The sequence below is a fragment of the Gracilinanus agilis genome, chromosome 4, assembly GCF_016433145.1.
Source record: "Gracilinanus agilis isolate LMUSP501 chromosome 4, AgileGrace, whole genome shotgun sequence".
NCBI classification, from domain to species: Eukaryota; Metazoa; Chordata; class Mammalia; order Didelphimorphia; family Didelphidae; genus Gracilinanus; species Gracilinanus agilis.
In genome coordinates this window covers 397,953,641-397,970,997 of record NC_058133.1, presented here as the reverse complement: position 1 = coordinate 397,970,997, position 17,357 = coordinate 397,953,641, and the positions used below count along the sequence as shown (strand labels likewise).

General features: G+C 36.2%; 1 protein-coding gene across 2 annotated transcripts in view; it reads left to right on the top strand.

Moving 5' to 3' along the window:
- The window catches only part of TXLNB (taxilin beta), a 72,633-nt gene that overhangs the window by 9,954 nt on the left and 45,322 nt on the right, over window positions 1-17,357 (top strand). The window contains exons 1-3 of one of the 2 annotated variants that reach the window (XM_044677140.1): window positions 351-390; window positions 1,387-1,844; window positions 16,861-16,952. In XM_044677140.1, the coding sequence (XP_044533075.1) occupies window positions 1,394-1,844; window positions 16,861-16,952 (543 nt within the window). In that variant the 5' untranslated portion in view covers window positions 351-390; window positions 1,387-1,393. Of the gene's footprint in view, window positions 1-350; window positions 391-1,386; window positions 1,845-16,860; window positions 16,953-17,357 lie in introns of those variants that run through there. The other variant, XM_044677139.1, reaches the window with a different exon arrangement.

The following is a 17,357-nucleotide window of genomic DNA, read 5'->3' as shown; positions in this document are numbered from 1 at the left end:
AATCTCCTCAACATACGTAAACTTAAGTAATGTGTTCAAACATTGAATGAGCATTGCATAATTATTCCACAGAGTTAAATACCGACAAATCATACAGTGCCTCCTCTCCTCCATTCTCTTTTTAATAAGGAAATCAAAAGCCTTAGAAAGATCTCAGAGTTAAAAAGGACTTCTCCAGCTCTCTAATACATCTGAAAAAGAATCTCTATTACAACATACCTGAATAGTCATTACCTAGCCTTTCTTAAAGGGGAACCCACCATTCCCCAAGGCAATCCATTTCACTTTGGGAGAGCTCTAATTATTAGGAAACTTTTTCTAACATCAAGCCTATATTTTTATCTTTACAGCTTCCATCCATTGTTCTTGATTCTGCCTTCTGGGTCACAGGTATAATTCCTTCTTCATGACAGCCTTTCAAATATTTGAAGACAGATATTATGTCCTTCTGGAGTTTCCTCTTCTCTAGGCTAAATATCTCCAGTTCCTACAACCAATCTTTTCAAGGGATGGACTTGAATCCCTTCACTGTCCCATTGCCCTGTAATGAATACAATATCTCAGATGAACAGGGCAGAGTACAATGAGTCTACCATTGGAAATTATGCTTTTTTTTAAAAGCTTTTCCTGACCTGCCTAGAGCTCTTTAACCATACCATAGATGACTATTTTGATTGGTATTTATGACCAAACTCTGAGATTTATTAATCTATTTCTAAATATTATACTTTCCAACAGTGATCATTTAAAAATATAGGCAAGGAGAAGGTTAACTCTCATACAAATTATAATTTTAGTTTCAATTTTTGATGCTTAATATTACAAATGAAAATATTTCTGCAATTTTCATTGTGATTTAAATAAAATTCATACAATATGAAAACATATTTCCTTTTTTCTATTCTTATAGAACTGTTCTCCCAAGTTATTACCCTATACTGTACTAGAGAAGAAAATGGGAACCTGAAAGTAAAACTATTCAGACTGATCAACCCTGAGTCAAATGTCAGATGTGAACATAGGAAAAAATAGATTGTAATTATGCTTTTGGTTTCCATAATAGAGAATTGTATTTACCCTTCTCTGTTCCCTGCCCCCAAAGTGGGGGTGGGGAGAAATAAATCAAGTGAGAATGGGGCAAAGGGAAAGGAAAGCCTGTGTTGATAGAGAGCCTTTACAAGGAAAAATGGCTATGAAAAACATTCTTTTCAACCCAATTCTAATAACAGAAGTTTATGAATATGAGTCCTATTTAGACAATAGGCCTGTAATAGCCATCTGTTTTGGATAGGTGTGATAAACCCATTAAAAGTCAGCCTTGCTCTCTCTATCTCGTTCATGTACATTTGGAAGAATTACATTAAATCTCCTTATGTTTGCCACTAGACCAAGCATGGAGAGTAACCAGCACGCAGATCTGTCTGCTGAACAGCAGTCGCCCCCTTCTTCAGAGAGCAGCATTTCGTCGCTACCTCATCAGAATGGCCTGGACAAACAGACAGAGCAACATCCTGAGCCCAATTCTCAGGTAGCTGAGAAAGAAGCAAGCGCTGCCCCCGAAACCCTTGGGAGGGATATTTCTGAAGAGCTCAGTCGGCAGCTGGAAGACATCATAAAGACCTATGGGTCTGCCTCCAGCTTAGTAGGGAAGGAGAGCGGAGGGAGAGATCAAGAGAAGTGTGAGAAGGCAGAATCCTTCAACCATGACGAAGGGGAATATGAAGATGCAAATGATGACAGCGAAAAAGAGCCAGGAGCTGCTGGAGAAGCCCCCGCCTCTGCAGTCAGGGAGCACTCCAACAACAAGGAACAAAAACTGGAAAAGAAAATCCTAAAAGGACTAGGCAAGTAACGATGTAACTAATGAGGAGCCTTTCTTGAAATAATTTCTCATCATGAGTAATAATAATTATAATAACTTTTAGAGATTACTTTAAGATTTGCAAAGCACTTTACATGTGTAATCTCATTGAATCCACATAACAAAACTATTATCCCCATTTTACAGATGAAAAACTGAGTTGAAGAGAGGTTAAGCAATTTGCCCAGGATCATATAGTTAATAAGTGTCCAAGACCAGAATCTAATTCAGTTTTTATTGATGCCTAGTCTAGTACTCTATCCACTGTACCACTTCTTCCTTGGGTCTTAACATGAGCAAGACTCATCTAGGTAAAGTCACTTGTCAAAGTTTGTATCAACACCAAAAATCCAATTCATTTAAATAAGCTTTTTTTTTTATTCAGTTATTTCAGTTACATCTTATTTTTTGTGACCCCCACTAAGGGTTTTCTTGGCAAAGATACTAGAGTGGTTTGCCATTTCCTTCTCCAGCTCATTTTACAGATGAGGAAACTGAGGCAAACAGGGTTAAGTAACTTATTTAGGGTCACACAGTAAGTATCCGAAGCCAGATTTGAACTTGGGAAGATGAGTCTTGCTGATTTTAGGATCAGCACTCTATCCACTGTGCCATCCGGCTGCCTCGAGAAACATTAACATCTACTATGAATAGGTAACACCCTGTGCTAGACTCTGGGTATTTAAAGGCAAAAGCAAGACTGTCCCTGTTCTCAAGGAATTTATATGCCACTGGGGGTGGGGAAGACTACAATATGAACAGAAAAAGCAAATACAAATTATAGAAAGATTAATTGTCTAAAATAATTTTAGGCATCAGAGAAAGAACTGATGAGTAGAGATATCAGAAAAGACTTCACAAAGGAGAGTGGGCTTTGAAGGAACATAATTATCCTGTGAGACAGAAGCGAAAAGGGATTTCTTTCAAGACAGTCAAGATACCAATATGGCCATGAGGAATTAGAGGGCAAGAACAGTATATACAGGGAACAACTAAAAAGCCAGTCTGACTAGAACAGAGACTGAGGAAAGGGAAGTAATTTGAAACAGGACTGGAAAGGTCAAAATGATATACTATATAATATAAAGGATTTTGAATGTCAGGCTAAAGAGTTTGTATTTTATTCCAGAACCAATCAAGAGCTATGAGGGTTTTTGAGTATAGAGGAGAGGTGACGTGGTCAGACTTGTGTTTTAGGAATTTCAGTGTGACAGATACTTGGGGGATATATTGGACAAAGAAGAGCCTGGAGTTAAAAAAGAACAATTTTAATTTGTAATTGCAATTTCCACAGTCTAGGTGGGATGGAATGAAGGCTTAGACTAGAGCAGAGGAGTCTCTGGGGACAGAGAGCAGGAGATGAGTATAAGAGATGCTGTGGAGGCAGGTTTAGATAAATGGAATAAAGGAAAGAGAAGAGGCAAGCATAATCTATGGTGGCAAACTCTGAGTGATTTGGAAGTATGGTGATACTCTAAATAAAAACAGAGAGAGATCACTATGAACTCAGAGGAATCAATATGTTCTAGTGGAAAGAGTACTACATTTGGAGTCAAAACCAGAGTTCAAATCCTGATTCTACTATAATTGTGTAACTTTAGATGATTTATTTGCCCTCTCACAGTCTTTATTTTTCCCATCAGTCAAATGAATGTGTTGAACTGTATGGTCTCTAAAGGATTCTTTCTGCTCAAAGTCCCATGATCCAATTTTGAGAAGATTTAGAGAGGGAATTAAGACTTGAGCTGGGCCAAAGAGAAGAGGATTGGATGAGGTGGTTAGGAGGGGAAGGGGTGACATTCCAAGCAAGAATCCATAAAGGGCCAGAGGCAGGAATGCGTGTGCTATGTTGGGAAACTGGAAGGAGATGGTTTGACTACATGAAAGGATTCATAATGAAGATGTAGGTGATAATATTTTATCCACACAGAGGACCTTGCAAATGAATTTGAATTTCATAGACAATGGTTTGCATTGGATATTTCTGGACAGAGAAATGAGCTAATGATGATAATATTTTAAGAAGATAAATTTGGCAGTAACGTAGAATTGAATAAGCATTCTATAAGCTCCTTAAGGTCAGAGATTGATTGCAGTGTCTTGCTTAATCAAAAATTGTTGAATGAATGACTCCATGCAGAATTATTATAATAGAGATGCTAAAGGGGAAAATGTCACCTATAAAGGTCTCCAGTTCTCTCTAATATATAATAAGCCTTCAAATGACTCCAGGGTTCCTTCTTCTGCAAAATCAGTTTGTAGGCTATTACAATAATCTAGGCATGTGTTAATATAGGGGAAGAGCAAAACTGATCATTTGTAGGAAAATTATTTTCTCATGCATTCATTTACATTAATATCAATGAAGAAAAGGAGCTTAATCATACAATTATTATTTTTAAAGTGGACATTTCAAATATATCTATCTTATAATTAATTTTGGCGGTTTAAAAATGGAACCTAGAGACAGCAGAACATAATTGGGTGACAGAATTCTATATTTTATGAGGTGTTTAATCCTGTCATTCAATGACAGTCTCGAAGCACACTAAATGTTAGCTTTTATCAACTAAAATGGGTGTGAATGTGAATGTGAATGTCTGTTTGTGTGAGTGCCAGCAGAAGAACTTTAGAATCAGAAAGGATGGAATAAAAAAGAAATGGAAGGTTGGGATACCCAGAAACTATTAACTTTTCAACAAAATAATAGTGGCACTTCAGGCAAGCCACTTAAATCTAATGGCTTCACTTTGTTTATTGATCCATTGAGATCCAGAAGCAGAAGTTAAATAAGTTGAAAAGTAATTCTGCACTATCATGGAACATCATCATGAGGCCCTAAACAACACCACCGGTTGACAGTTCAAAAAAGGCTAAATAACTTATTAAAGTAACAGTGCCACTGCCACAGCACAGTTGAGCCATCCCATGTAAGAGATTAAGATTAAAATAACTGAGATAAGACCTAAAAAAAATTCAGCAGGTTCAAAAGTTGAAGGTAAAATTCAAGATACTTTTGGTGAGCCTGACAGAGACTCAAAAAACACTTCAGCATTTTGTCACCCCAAGAAAGACTTTACAGCTGCTTTCTCCTTTCACTCTCTAAGCAAACCAGAATAGTAAGTGCTTTCCTAGCTACGCCTGCCATTTTAAAAAGGGCACACCAGATATAAAGGGGGAAAATGAACATGGCTAAAACATAGACCATAAACAAAATTCCAGCCTACAGGAATAACTTCAGTTTTCCCTAACTTAGGAAACTGGAACTTTGATATTAAATCTCCAAAATTTTGGTCTCAAGATCTTACTATATTGACTTTTTTACAGCTAGGTGACTCAGTGGATAGTGTACTTGCTGGACCTGTAATCAGGAAGACCTGAATTTAAAATAGGCCTCATACACTTACTAGCTGTGGGACCCTGGGCAAGTCATTGAACCCTCTTTGCCTCAGTTCCTCACCTGTAAAGTGAGATAGAGAAGGAAACATCCAACCACTGGGGCATCTTTGCCAAGAAAATACCAAAAAGGGGTCATGAAGACTCAGTAAACTAAAAACTACAATAGTACTTAGAGGTAGTGTTCAGTAATTGTAATTCAAAACAGTTAAATGTGTACTTTGTTGTGTTGGTAAAAAAGAGGAAGGATGATGATGGGAGAAGGAAGGGGAAAGGAAAGGAAGGAAGGAAGCTGGGGTAGCCCCACAACTTTGTAAACTAAAAGCAGGTAGTATAAGGACACTTTCCTCCACCACCCCTTCCTATACCCTCTTCAGACTTGCAAATAGGTTCAGTATTTACTTATTTATCTACTACTCTCAGGACCTACTATTTATTTCTAGCTTTGCCAAACAGACTAGATTGGGGGGGAGGGGGATGTGGGGCGCTGAGAAGCATCAGAATAAAAATAAAAGCTCACATCTACATAGAGGGTTTTCCAAGCACTTTCCTCACAATAATCCTTGGAGGGTGGCATGGCAAGTGTTTTACCTCCTTTTAAAAGATGAGGAAACTGAGACTCAGTTCTTATAAAGGGACTAGCCTGAAGTCACACAAGCAAATACCCAAGCCAGAATTGGAATCTGGATCTCTCTTGTTCTTGTTCTCAAGATGCTTCCAGTTTAGCTTTATAAAAACAAGATTAATACACACCAAACCATAGCAAACAATATAAATAGTACATAATTACTACATTGTCTGATACAAATTTTAAGCCCTCTAGGGTATCAGAGGAGAGAGAGATCAGTGAAACCTAGTCTAGACTAGTCAGGAAAAGTTTCATGGGGAAGGCAGGACTTGAACCATCTGGAACAATCTTACTATTTCCCTCATTCCCTCAACAAGTCATATTCATTATCTCCTCTGTTCTGTCTATAGAGTGGGCAATACAACAAATAATGCCAGTCTCAAATATCATAATGCTTTTTATACCCATTTTTTTAAAATAGAGAAGATGTTTTTGTTTGTTTCTTCTCTTCCCCCACTCTTCTCAAAATGAGACTTTTCAAGATTTTTAATAGACTTTTTTTCTTTGCAGTTCCAACCACTTAATTACCTAGAGCAACAAACACAAGAAATGTAAGCACTCACTCTTTTTCCTACTTCGCTAACCTACTAAGGAGTCCTGAAGTTGCATCTTTAGCTAAATTTAGTGCCAAAACATATGGTGTGGTGAGATGAGAAGAATCCTGGATTGGAAAGAAGTTCTAGGATTTAATTCAAGCTCTGTCACCTACTAGGCTGTGTGATCTTGTCATTTTCTTCCTTCCTTCTCTTNTGCAATATTGGTTCTAAGGCAGAAGAGCAGTAAGGGCTAGACAAGTGGGTTAAGTGATTTGTCCAGCTAAGAAGTATCTGAGGCCAGATTTGAACCTAGGACCTCCCATCTCTAAGCCTGGCTCTCAATCCACTGAGCCACCTAGCTGCCCCCATTAACTTTTTAATGTCCCATTTTTTACTGGATTTCTTAACCTGAGATACTTGAAAAAGTTTAAATATATTAAACATATGAATTAAATTATATTTAATAATTATAACATCATGATATACTATAATAATTATTATATGACATAATAATTATGAAATAATAACCATGCTATTATATAATAATTATGATATAATTTAAATATAATTTAAAAATAATATTAATTAAAATAATATAAATATATTTACTATATAATATATTTCAACATAAATTATTATCTTTGTAATACTATATATTTTATTTTATGCATTCAAAAAATCTGAGAAAAAGTCCACAGGCTTCACAATACTGGTAGAGGAGTCTATTGCACAAAAAAAGTCCATGACACAGCTCTAAGATTATCAATTGCAGAACAGGTATGTGGATAGTTTCCTCATTGAGAGTATCCCACACCAGGGAAATCACAGGCATGGTCCAAAATCCAATATAAAGATCATTAATTTAACAAAAACATATTTTAAAAATGAAAAGTATCAAACTATAGGTGACACAAATTCATTCAAATGATGACTATAATTACCAATGGCAAAAAGCATAAGTTTGAAAGTTCAAATTTAATGGAAAAAAGACAAATTAATCTAATCATAAATTCTATAAAATAAATAACTTTTTAAATCAAGTAAAGATCAACACCTCAAAAAAGATTAAAAGAGATGTACAAATTTCTCCTAAAACCATTAGTACATTTTTTTCTCCACTGGTCTTGGAAAGGTTAAAAATATTCACAGTAAGAATCATAGAATGCCACGAGGATCCTGTTCCCATCTAGTCCAGCCCCTTGATTTTACAGGTGGGAAAACTAATGCCCAAAGAGGTAGAGATTTGGGTGGGACAAGGAGGCCAAGAGGGAAGGAAAGAAGAGAGGAGCAAATTTATAAGACTTGGTAAAGCTAAATAAAGAATCCCCAAACTGGTTATACATAATTATTCTCAGGCTAGAAGTTTAAGCAGCATCCAGACCACTTGTGTACAGCTGGTTTGCTCATCTTAATTTAAGATTTTTTTTCTTTGATGTAAAAATAATCTCTTAATATTCCACAGCTCCCTCCGACTACATCTGCGCAGTCCCCACAGCCATATGTGGGCCGTCGTTATTCTGGCCGCGCAGGTGGCTTTGCTCTCTTTTATACTCACTACATAAACTGAACATTTCACAGTATGGGGACCATATGCCCACCACATGCCTTACCAAGACTGAACACAAAAGAGACGCAGATTTCTTTTGAATGACACTTTGGGGAGAATTCAGTTAGTTTTCTCCTTTTAAGCAATTCCCTGCATAAAAGTAGGTTTTCCCTTTTGTGTCTGTCCCTCTGTTTCCTAAACTACCCTCACTTCCCCTTTGCTGTAATTATAGCCTTTCTGGAAAGACAGACAAGTCCCTTTGTCTGATCACCCTAGGCCACAATAATCCCACATAACATCCCAGTGCCAGGGAAACCTGAAGCAGCAGAAACAACACAAACTCTTTTCCCTTAGCAAAGTCACATCCTCTACGCCCACCCTCTGGCTGGCTGCGCCTCCATGGGTTTTGTGGCTGTTGTTCATGGATCACCAAAGAAGACTTTATTTTTAAAAGATAGATAGGTGTGCCCAGATGCTAAGCTTCAAAACCAAGGAAAGATTATAATTGATATAGAGGAAGGGGGAAAAAAATACTGCAGGCACTTTAGCCTTTCCCAAGAGCCAAGAGGGAAATTACTGATTTTTGATAACTGTCGCCTCCTGGGAGGTAATACTGTCATCCAATTCAATCCAATCCAAAGCATTCCAACAAGCAATAATTTATCTGTTAAGTGCCAGGCAAGTCACGGGAGAGAGAAGGAAGAATAACAACATAGTTTCTGTTTTCAAGGATCTTACATTCTACCAAGGGGACACGACAAGTAAATAGATAACTAGAGAAATGATCATTTTGGGGGGGAAAAGGGAGAAAACACAACTAAAGGAATCAGAAAAAAAACTTCCTGTCGGAGAAGACACAAAAGCTGAGCCTTGAAGGGAGCTAGAAATTCTAAGAGAAGGAGATGAGGAAGAATATTTTCCCAGGCAAAGTCAGAGAGGTTGGAATTGGTGCGTTGAGTTTGGGAAACAGTAAGTAGGACAATTTAGCAGGAGAGCAAAGCAATGTGTAATAAGCCTAGAAAGGCAGGGGGTAGGAAAACAAGCGTTTATTAGGCACCTATTTCCTGCCAGCACTGTGCCAAGCACTTTATAAGTATTATCTCATTATATATATATATGCATATATATATATCATATATATTATCTCATTCGTTCCTCACAATTACCCTGTAGGTGCTGTTGTTATCCTTATTTTACAATTGAGGAAACTGAGGCAGGCAGAAATTAGGTGACTTACTCAGGTTACACAGCTATTAAGTGTTTGAGACCAAATTTGAACCGCAGGGGCAGTGTTCTATCCATTGAGCCATCTAGTCTCCACTTGGTAGGCTAAAAGCTAGTTTATTACTATGATCTCTTATGTTATTACAACTGGTAAAACATAGGAGCATAGTAAGAGGAGGGATCAGATTGTAGGTTTTAAGAAAGAATATATAATATCTATTTTCATTTATTTACTTAGAATATTTTTCCATGGTTACAAGATTTATGTTCTTTCCCTCCCTTCTTCCCTACCCCATCCTGGAACTGACCAGCAAGGTACCCATTTTTCAGCTTTAGTAAACATTTTCCATAGAGTTGTTGGGTCAGCATTGAGTTAGAACACAGCATTAGTGAAGTTATGGGTTTGAGGAGGAAGGGACCTTACAAGGGGCCAGTTCCTTTATTTTACCCGTGAAGGAATTGAGCAAATTTGGTTTGACAAAGGAGAATTTAAATGCAAGTTCTCTGAGTGTACCAGGTGGAAATTGGATAGATTGCAGCATCTAGAGTCAGGAAGACCCCTCTTTTTCAAAAAAGCTTATTTATTTATTTAATTAATGTAGAATATTTTCCCATAGTTACATGAATCATGTTCTTTCCCTCCCCTCTTCCCAACCAGCCTCCCATAGCCAACAAGCAATTCCACTGGCTTTTACATGTGGAAGACTCCTCTTCTTGAGTCCTAATATGGCTTCAGACACTTCCTAGCTGTGTGACCCTAGGCAGGTCACTTAATCCTGTTTGCCTCAGTTCCCTCATCTGTAAAATGAGCTGGAGAAGGAAATGGCCAACTACCCTGGAATGTCTGCCAAGAAATTCACAAAGAATTGGATGACCCAACAACAGCAACAAGATGGTCACAAGGGACTTTTTTTGTTATTGTTCATTTGTTTTTCATTCCTGACCTGTGATATCATGGTAGAGGGAACTCCCTCTGAGGAACTACTACCAATGCAATTTGATGGATCTTCTATAATTTATAGTCATTGATATCATTTATTTGCCTAGAACACTGAGAAATTAAGTGACTTGGTTTGGATCACGTGGCAAGTAAGAAGGAAGGAACTAAACATCAATTAAGTCTGTGTTAAACAAGTGTGCTGGGCACTGAGCTAAACATTTTATAAATAATATTTTTAAATATTATTTTTAAATAATTTTATGATTTTATAAAATAAAATAAAATAATAATTTTATAAATAATATCTCAATGACAACCTTGGGAGGTAGGGGCTTATATTCCCTTTTTGCAGTTGAGAAAGTGAGGCAAACAGATTAAGTGACTTGCTAAGGGTCACATAGCAAGACAGGACTTGAACCCAGGTCTTCCTGCCTCTAAGGCCAGATATTTCTACTACAATTCTGTTTTTATGGTCATGAAATTATCATTGTTGTTATTAGCAACAGCTGTCACTGGCGAGTCCTAATAATTTGCATTTATACAACACCTTTATGGTTTACAAAGCTCTTCAGATATCTTGTAAATGTGAGTTTTGCTGACACATAGGAACAGAATAAGACAAAGTATGTGGCTCAATATAAATTGATCTTCATTTTCCAAGAAAAAAAAATCCCTCCACATATAGGGTCTCCAAATGATGAGTCAATAGCGTATTAGAAAGGATCAATAGATCTGCTTTCTAAACCTATGTGACTTTGGACAAATAACTTCCCTTCCTTGAAGCTCAGCTTTCTCATTTGTAAAATGGGAGTCTGGAAAAGGAAGAGAGTGTCCTAAATGATCTCTAATGCTCCTTTCAGCTCTGCATTCCATAATTCTATGAATTGTCTCATGAAGAAAAAAGCAAACTAAAAAACAGGGGGGACAGCTAGGTAGCTGTCAAGAGGAACTGAGTTCAATTCTGACTTATGATACTTCATAGCTGCACTTAACCTTGATTTCTGTGCCTTTGCCACTCTTTTCTCTTAAAATTGATACTAAGACAGAAGGTAAGGGTCCCAGGAAAAAAAGAAAAAGAAAAAATGAAAGTAATCTTTTTTTAAAGGAATCAAAGTGTGGGTTTTTTTAATATTGTTGTTGTTATATTTCTATAATAAGAGCCTAGAATCATCTAGGAAAATTCAGGTAAACTTAGTGGTTCTGCCACCAATGTGTTACATGCGTTTAAGTAGTCATTAAAACTTTATTTTAAAAAACTTTTATTTTATTTTATTTTTTAATCAGTAAACATTTATTTTCTCTCCTTTTCCCTCATTTAAAAAAACAACAATAAAAACAAAGCAAAATCTTTGTAACAAATGCATGGTCAAGCAAAACAAATTCTTTCATGAGTCACATCCAAAAATGCATGTGTCATTGTGGAGCTTGAATCATTCACATCCCTTAGGTCATGGGAATAGGTTTCATCATGGTTGGTCATTGAATTGATCAGGGCACTTAAGATTTCCAAAGTTGTTTGTCTTTATAATATTTTTGTTATTGTATAAATGATTTTTTTCATCCTGGTCACTTCACTCTATAGCATTCATTTGGGTCTTCCCAAGTTTCTCTGAAACTCCCCCTTTTGTTATCTGTATATTTGTTGTTTAGTATTGTTGTTTAATCATTTCAGTCATGTCTGACTTTTTTGTGACCCCATTTGGGGTCTTCTTGGCAGAGATACTGGAGCGGTTTTGCCATTTTCTTCTCTAGCTCGTTTTACAGATGAAGAAACTGAGGCAAACAGGGCTAAGTGATTTGCCCGGGATCACAAAGCTAGCAAAGATTTGAGACCAGATTTGACCCACTATATTATTCCATAATTTATGCATCATAGCCTGTTAATTATCTCTTAAAATAATGGGAATTCCCTTAGTTTCCAGCTTTATGCCACCTCAAAAATATAAAAGTTATTATAAGTATTTTTGTACATATGGGTACTTTTCCTCTTTCTCTCTTATCTCTTTGAGGTATAGGTCTGGTAGGGTTATCACTGAGTCAAAGGATATGAACAGTTCAGTACATTTTTCAACTCCTTCATCTGTAAAAGGAAAGGGGTGAAGAAGATAATCTTTAAGGTCCCGCCATCTGTAACTTTCTATAATTCTGCGTCTTATCTGCTTTTGCAGGAAAGCAGAATGGAAAGGCTAGGTATAGATAAGGAAAAACCGGGTATGACAAAGACTCTAATATTCTTAAGCAAATTTTCCTAAGGGAGGAGGGAATGTCCCATGTGGCAGTGTGGTACAGGTGGAGGCAGAGAGATGTAGTAGAAAAAATGCTGGATTTGGAACCAGAGGCGTGGAATTCAAGTCCTACCTTTAACACTTACTAGCTGTGTGACCAGGGACACATCACCTCCCTGAACATTAGCCTCCTCAATTGTAAAAATGAAAGGTTTATACTAATTTATATCTAAGCTTCCTTTTGACTCAGGCTTTATGGTTAGCAAAGACTATACCTTAGCATCCACTGGCTATTATCTTGACTTCCCTATCCAACAAATGAGTGTTCCTTCAGGAAGGGAAATTCTTAATGTCACTGCCAACTACCGCCTAATTTTTTAAAAGAAATGTATCAGGTAAATAATATAGTTTCCCTGGGTTTCCCCCTAGAGATGTCCTGAAACTTAAGGTAAAAATGACCATAGAGAGTCGAAAACAAAGATGTGTGTTAGAGTTGACTTTCTAAAATAAAAGCTGAATGCTGAAGGGCAATTAGGCATAAAATCTTAAGGATAAAAGGGGAGAAGGAAGGAATGTTTTTTTATCCCTTATAATAAAAAATTAGAATTATAGAATGAAAGTTGAGGTAGACCTCAGAGGCCTTTTATTTCAATCTTTATAATTCCTTCTAGAACACCCCAATTAATTGACTTCTCTGACTTTCTTTTATATATATTTAAAATCCTGTGCTTTTATAGGAGACTTTTCCTGGTCATCTCATCCCCCAAACCCACACCAAGAGTATTCTTTCTAAGATTACTTTCCATTTACACTGGATATATCATATATGTACATTTTTTTGCATGATGTGTCCCCTATTAGAATATCTCTGACACTCAGTAAGAATTTTTTAAACCTACCTAAAACTCAGTAAGCATTTTTAAAATGCTGGTTGATAGCGAACTCATCTACTGGCAAGTTGACATCTTGTCTCGGAAAACTTCCAGCAGGAGAATCCCACCATCTCTCCAGGGAACCCATTTTACATTTGTACCACTCTAATTGTTAGAAAGGTTTTCCACACAGAAAGCCAAATAAAAATCTGCTTCTCTGTATCATCTACTTATTGTTCTTAGTTTTGCCCTCTGAGACTCAACAAAAATGTATGATAAACCACTCTGGAGCAAGAAATAGGTCAGATATCACTGGATGGAAGAAAGATGGTATCATTAATGAGATCAGAGAAAGGAATGTCAACTAGAACAAGAGAGAAGCAGAAACTGAACCTAGAAAGAATACTGGGAGGCAAAAGACTCCTGGCATTAATGGATTTCTAGAAGGATATGTTGTTAAATGTTTAACTGACTCCCCAAAATACAGGCACACTTTTATTTTTTATTAAACCCTTAACCTTCTGTCTTAGAATAGATAATTAAGTATCGGATCCAAGGCAGAAGAGCAGCGAGGACTAGCTAATGAGGATTAAGTGACTTGCCCAGGGTTACAAAGCAAGGATGTTGAGGGCAGATTTGAACCCCAAATCTCCTGTCTCCAGGACTGGTGCTCTATCCACTGAGCAGTCTAGCTCCTCTTACTTTATACTTTAATATTTATCTTATATATAATAATTATATATAATATAATAATTATAATAATAAAATACTTTAAAGTTTGATTTGCATTATTAACATTTTTTTCCATCATTTTCATAAGATAACAAAACAACATATTAAGCCCTAATTTAACAACTAGCTCTTGCCAGTACTAAGAGGTGGCTCTAGAACATCCCTGGGTTTATAATATGAAGAACTAGACCCAGAAAAAAAAAAAGAGAAATCTAGCAGCTGGCTCCAAGGTACTTATCCTCTAACGAATGAGGAAAAGGAGAACCCCAGATTTCCTTCTTGAATGATTGTACAGTCTGATTTACTTGACTGGTAAGAGTTTTAGGGACTCTAAGGAAGACAACTATGTAATTAGCTAGTTTTGCTTGTGCTTTGCCCAAGAGAAACACTCTTCATGTTACAGGATGAAGACTTCCAGTAGTTCAATTTTAGGAACTTATTTTCATAGATCAAGAACCTTTCCCTGGTTAAATTAGTACCTTCTTAACAAAATTAACCAGTCAACAAATATTTATTGAATCTGACTATATGCCTGGCAATGCTGGCTGTACATGACCGCCCATATGTAAGCTATATCAAAATGCTTGCCTTCTTAATAAGTGGAGAGAGAAGGAAGGGAAAGATTTTGGAATTCAAAAAATTTTTTAAATTAACAATTATTTTTACATGTAATTGGAAAATGGTAAAAATTTTAAAATTAAATTTAAAACTAAAATTTTAAATTTAAATAAATTAAACATGGCTATTCACAAGGCAAAATAAAAAATAAGAGAAATCACTAAATATGCAGGGTTCAAGATGGCAGAACTAAGAACATGTTAGAAAGCTCATAACCACCATGCTTAAGTTCACATCACTAGACGTGTCTGAACCATAGTCCAGGATAGTGAAAGGACTGTGAGTGATTACTAGGTTGGAATCTACTCTCTTCTTAACAAGGTTAAGGTCTATCTCTCAAGTGTCTGACTTAGGATTAGAAAATCCTTATCATTCTGGCTTAATTTTTTGATTGCCAGACTCAACAAGGATTTAGAACTTCTTTCCATATGATTATTGATAGCTTTGATTTCTTCATCTGAAAATTGCTTATTCATATCTTTTCACCATTTGTGAATTAGGGAATGACTTGTATTCTTATAAATTTGATTAATTCTTTATATATTTGAAAAATGAGACCTTTATTAGAGAAATTTGCTATAAAATTTTTTGCACAGTGTTTCTCTTCTAATCTTGATTGCACTGGTTTTGTTTATACAGAAACTTTTTAATGTAATATAAACAAAATTATTCATTTTACAACTTACAATGTTCTCTATCTCTTGTTTGGTCATGATTTCTTCCCTTCTCCATAGATCTGATATATAAACTATAAACTATTCTATGTTCCCCTAACTTACTTCTAATATTACTCTTTTTGTCTAAATCACATACCCATTTTGACTTTATCTTGGCATATGGTATGAGATATTGATCTATATCTAATTTTGGATATAAAGGCTCAATTTATATTTAGAAGCAGCCTATATTAAGACCAATATGATCTCATTGTAGGTAGCATAGAATTTTCCCCAGTTACTATGAAGATCACACAAAAGATGATTGCTAAAATACATGGAATAATCAAAAAAGCACTGACTTTGGAGTTGAAGAACCTGGGTTTACATTTTGCCTATTAGATTTACTGTGTGATCTTGGTCAAGTCACTTAACCTCCATTGGCCTCAGTTTCCTCAAATATAAGATGAGGGGATTTGATTAGATGCTATTTCAAGTCCCTTCTGACTCTAGATGGATGATAATTCCAAAAGTGACTGGAGATTAGGACAAAACTTTATTTATTTTTTTAAATTTAGAATATTTTTACATGGTTACAAAATTCATGTTCTTTCCCTCCCCTCCCCTTACCCCTTTCTATAGCTGATGCACAATTCCACTGGGTTTTACCTGTGTCATTGATCAAGACTTATTTCCATATTATTGATATTTGCACTAGGGTGATTGTTTACAATCTACATCCCCAATCATATCCCCATCAATCCATATGATCAGGCAGTTGTTTTTCTTCTGTGTTTCTACTCCCACAGTTCTTTCTCTGAATGTGGGTAGCATTCTTTCTCATAAATCCCTTAGAATTGTCCTGGGTCATTGCATTTCTGCTAGTACAGAAGTCTGTTACGTTCAATTGTACCACAGTGTATCAGTCTCTATGTACAATGTTCTCTTGGTTCTGCTCCTTTCACTCTGCATCAATTCCTGGAGGTCTTTCCAGTTCACATGGAATTCCTCCAGTTCATATTCCTTTGAGCACAATAGTATTCCATCACCAACAGATACCACAATTTGTTCGGCCATTCCCTAATCGAAGGACATTCTCTCATTTTCCAATTTTTTGCCACCACAAATAGCATGGCTATAAATATTTTTGTACATGTCTTTTTCCTTATGATCTCTTTGGGGTCTATTGCCAGCAATGGTATGGCTGGATCAAAGGGCAGGCAATCTTTTAGCACTGTTTGGGCATAGTTCCAAATTGCCATCCAGAATGGTTGAATCAATTCACAACTCCACTAGCAATGCACTAGTTTCCCAATTTTGCCGCATTGGATGAAACTTTAAACTGGAAACAAACAAGTTACTGTGAGCCTGATTCCATTCCATTCTTTAAATAAATCAATTAACAAATATTTAATGAACACCTACTACTTTTAAGGCCTTGAATTTTAAAAAATTATATAAAAAGTTCATCCTTCCTGAGGGTTGCCACAGTCTCTTACTCACTAGTCCGTGTTCATTCATTGAGTAAAAAATTCATTAGGACCTCTCCTTGGAAATAGAGCCTTATACTCACTGTCAATTTACTCCAGTTTGTTTTCTAAGATATACCTTTCTGCCCTTTCTAAGGCAAAGAAGCTACCCTGCTAATGCAAAATCTGAACAGACTGCCAACAGCTGAGGAAAAACTTGAAGTTTTATTCAAGAAGTATGCTGAATTGGTCAGTATGTCCTTTGCTAACCTCTTTGTAGAACAAAAATTACTTAAAGGAATAATAATTAATTTAATAGTTATTTAATTTAATAGTTTAAAACTTATTTAAATTCATCTAATAATTATTTCATTTAATAACTCATTTATTATTGCTTTTGTTTGTTTTTATATGGACCTGTGATTTCATCTATAATGGGGGACTCTAGGTCTGGAAACTCTCTCCATGGAGACTGTCAACTAATCTATAATTTAAGGTTGCTTAGGACACTGAAGGATTCAGGGACTGGCCCAATGGCCACACCTTCTCAGGGTCAGAGTGAAGACTTGAACCCAGTTCTTCTCTACTCTTAGGCAGGTCTTCTATCTATTACTCTGCATTTCCTCTTTACTTAGTTGTTATTGTTGGAAAAAG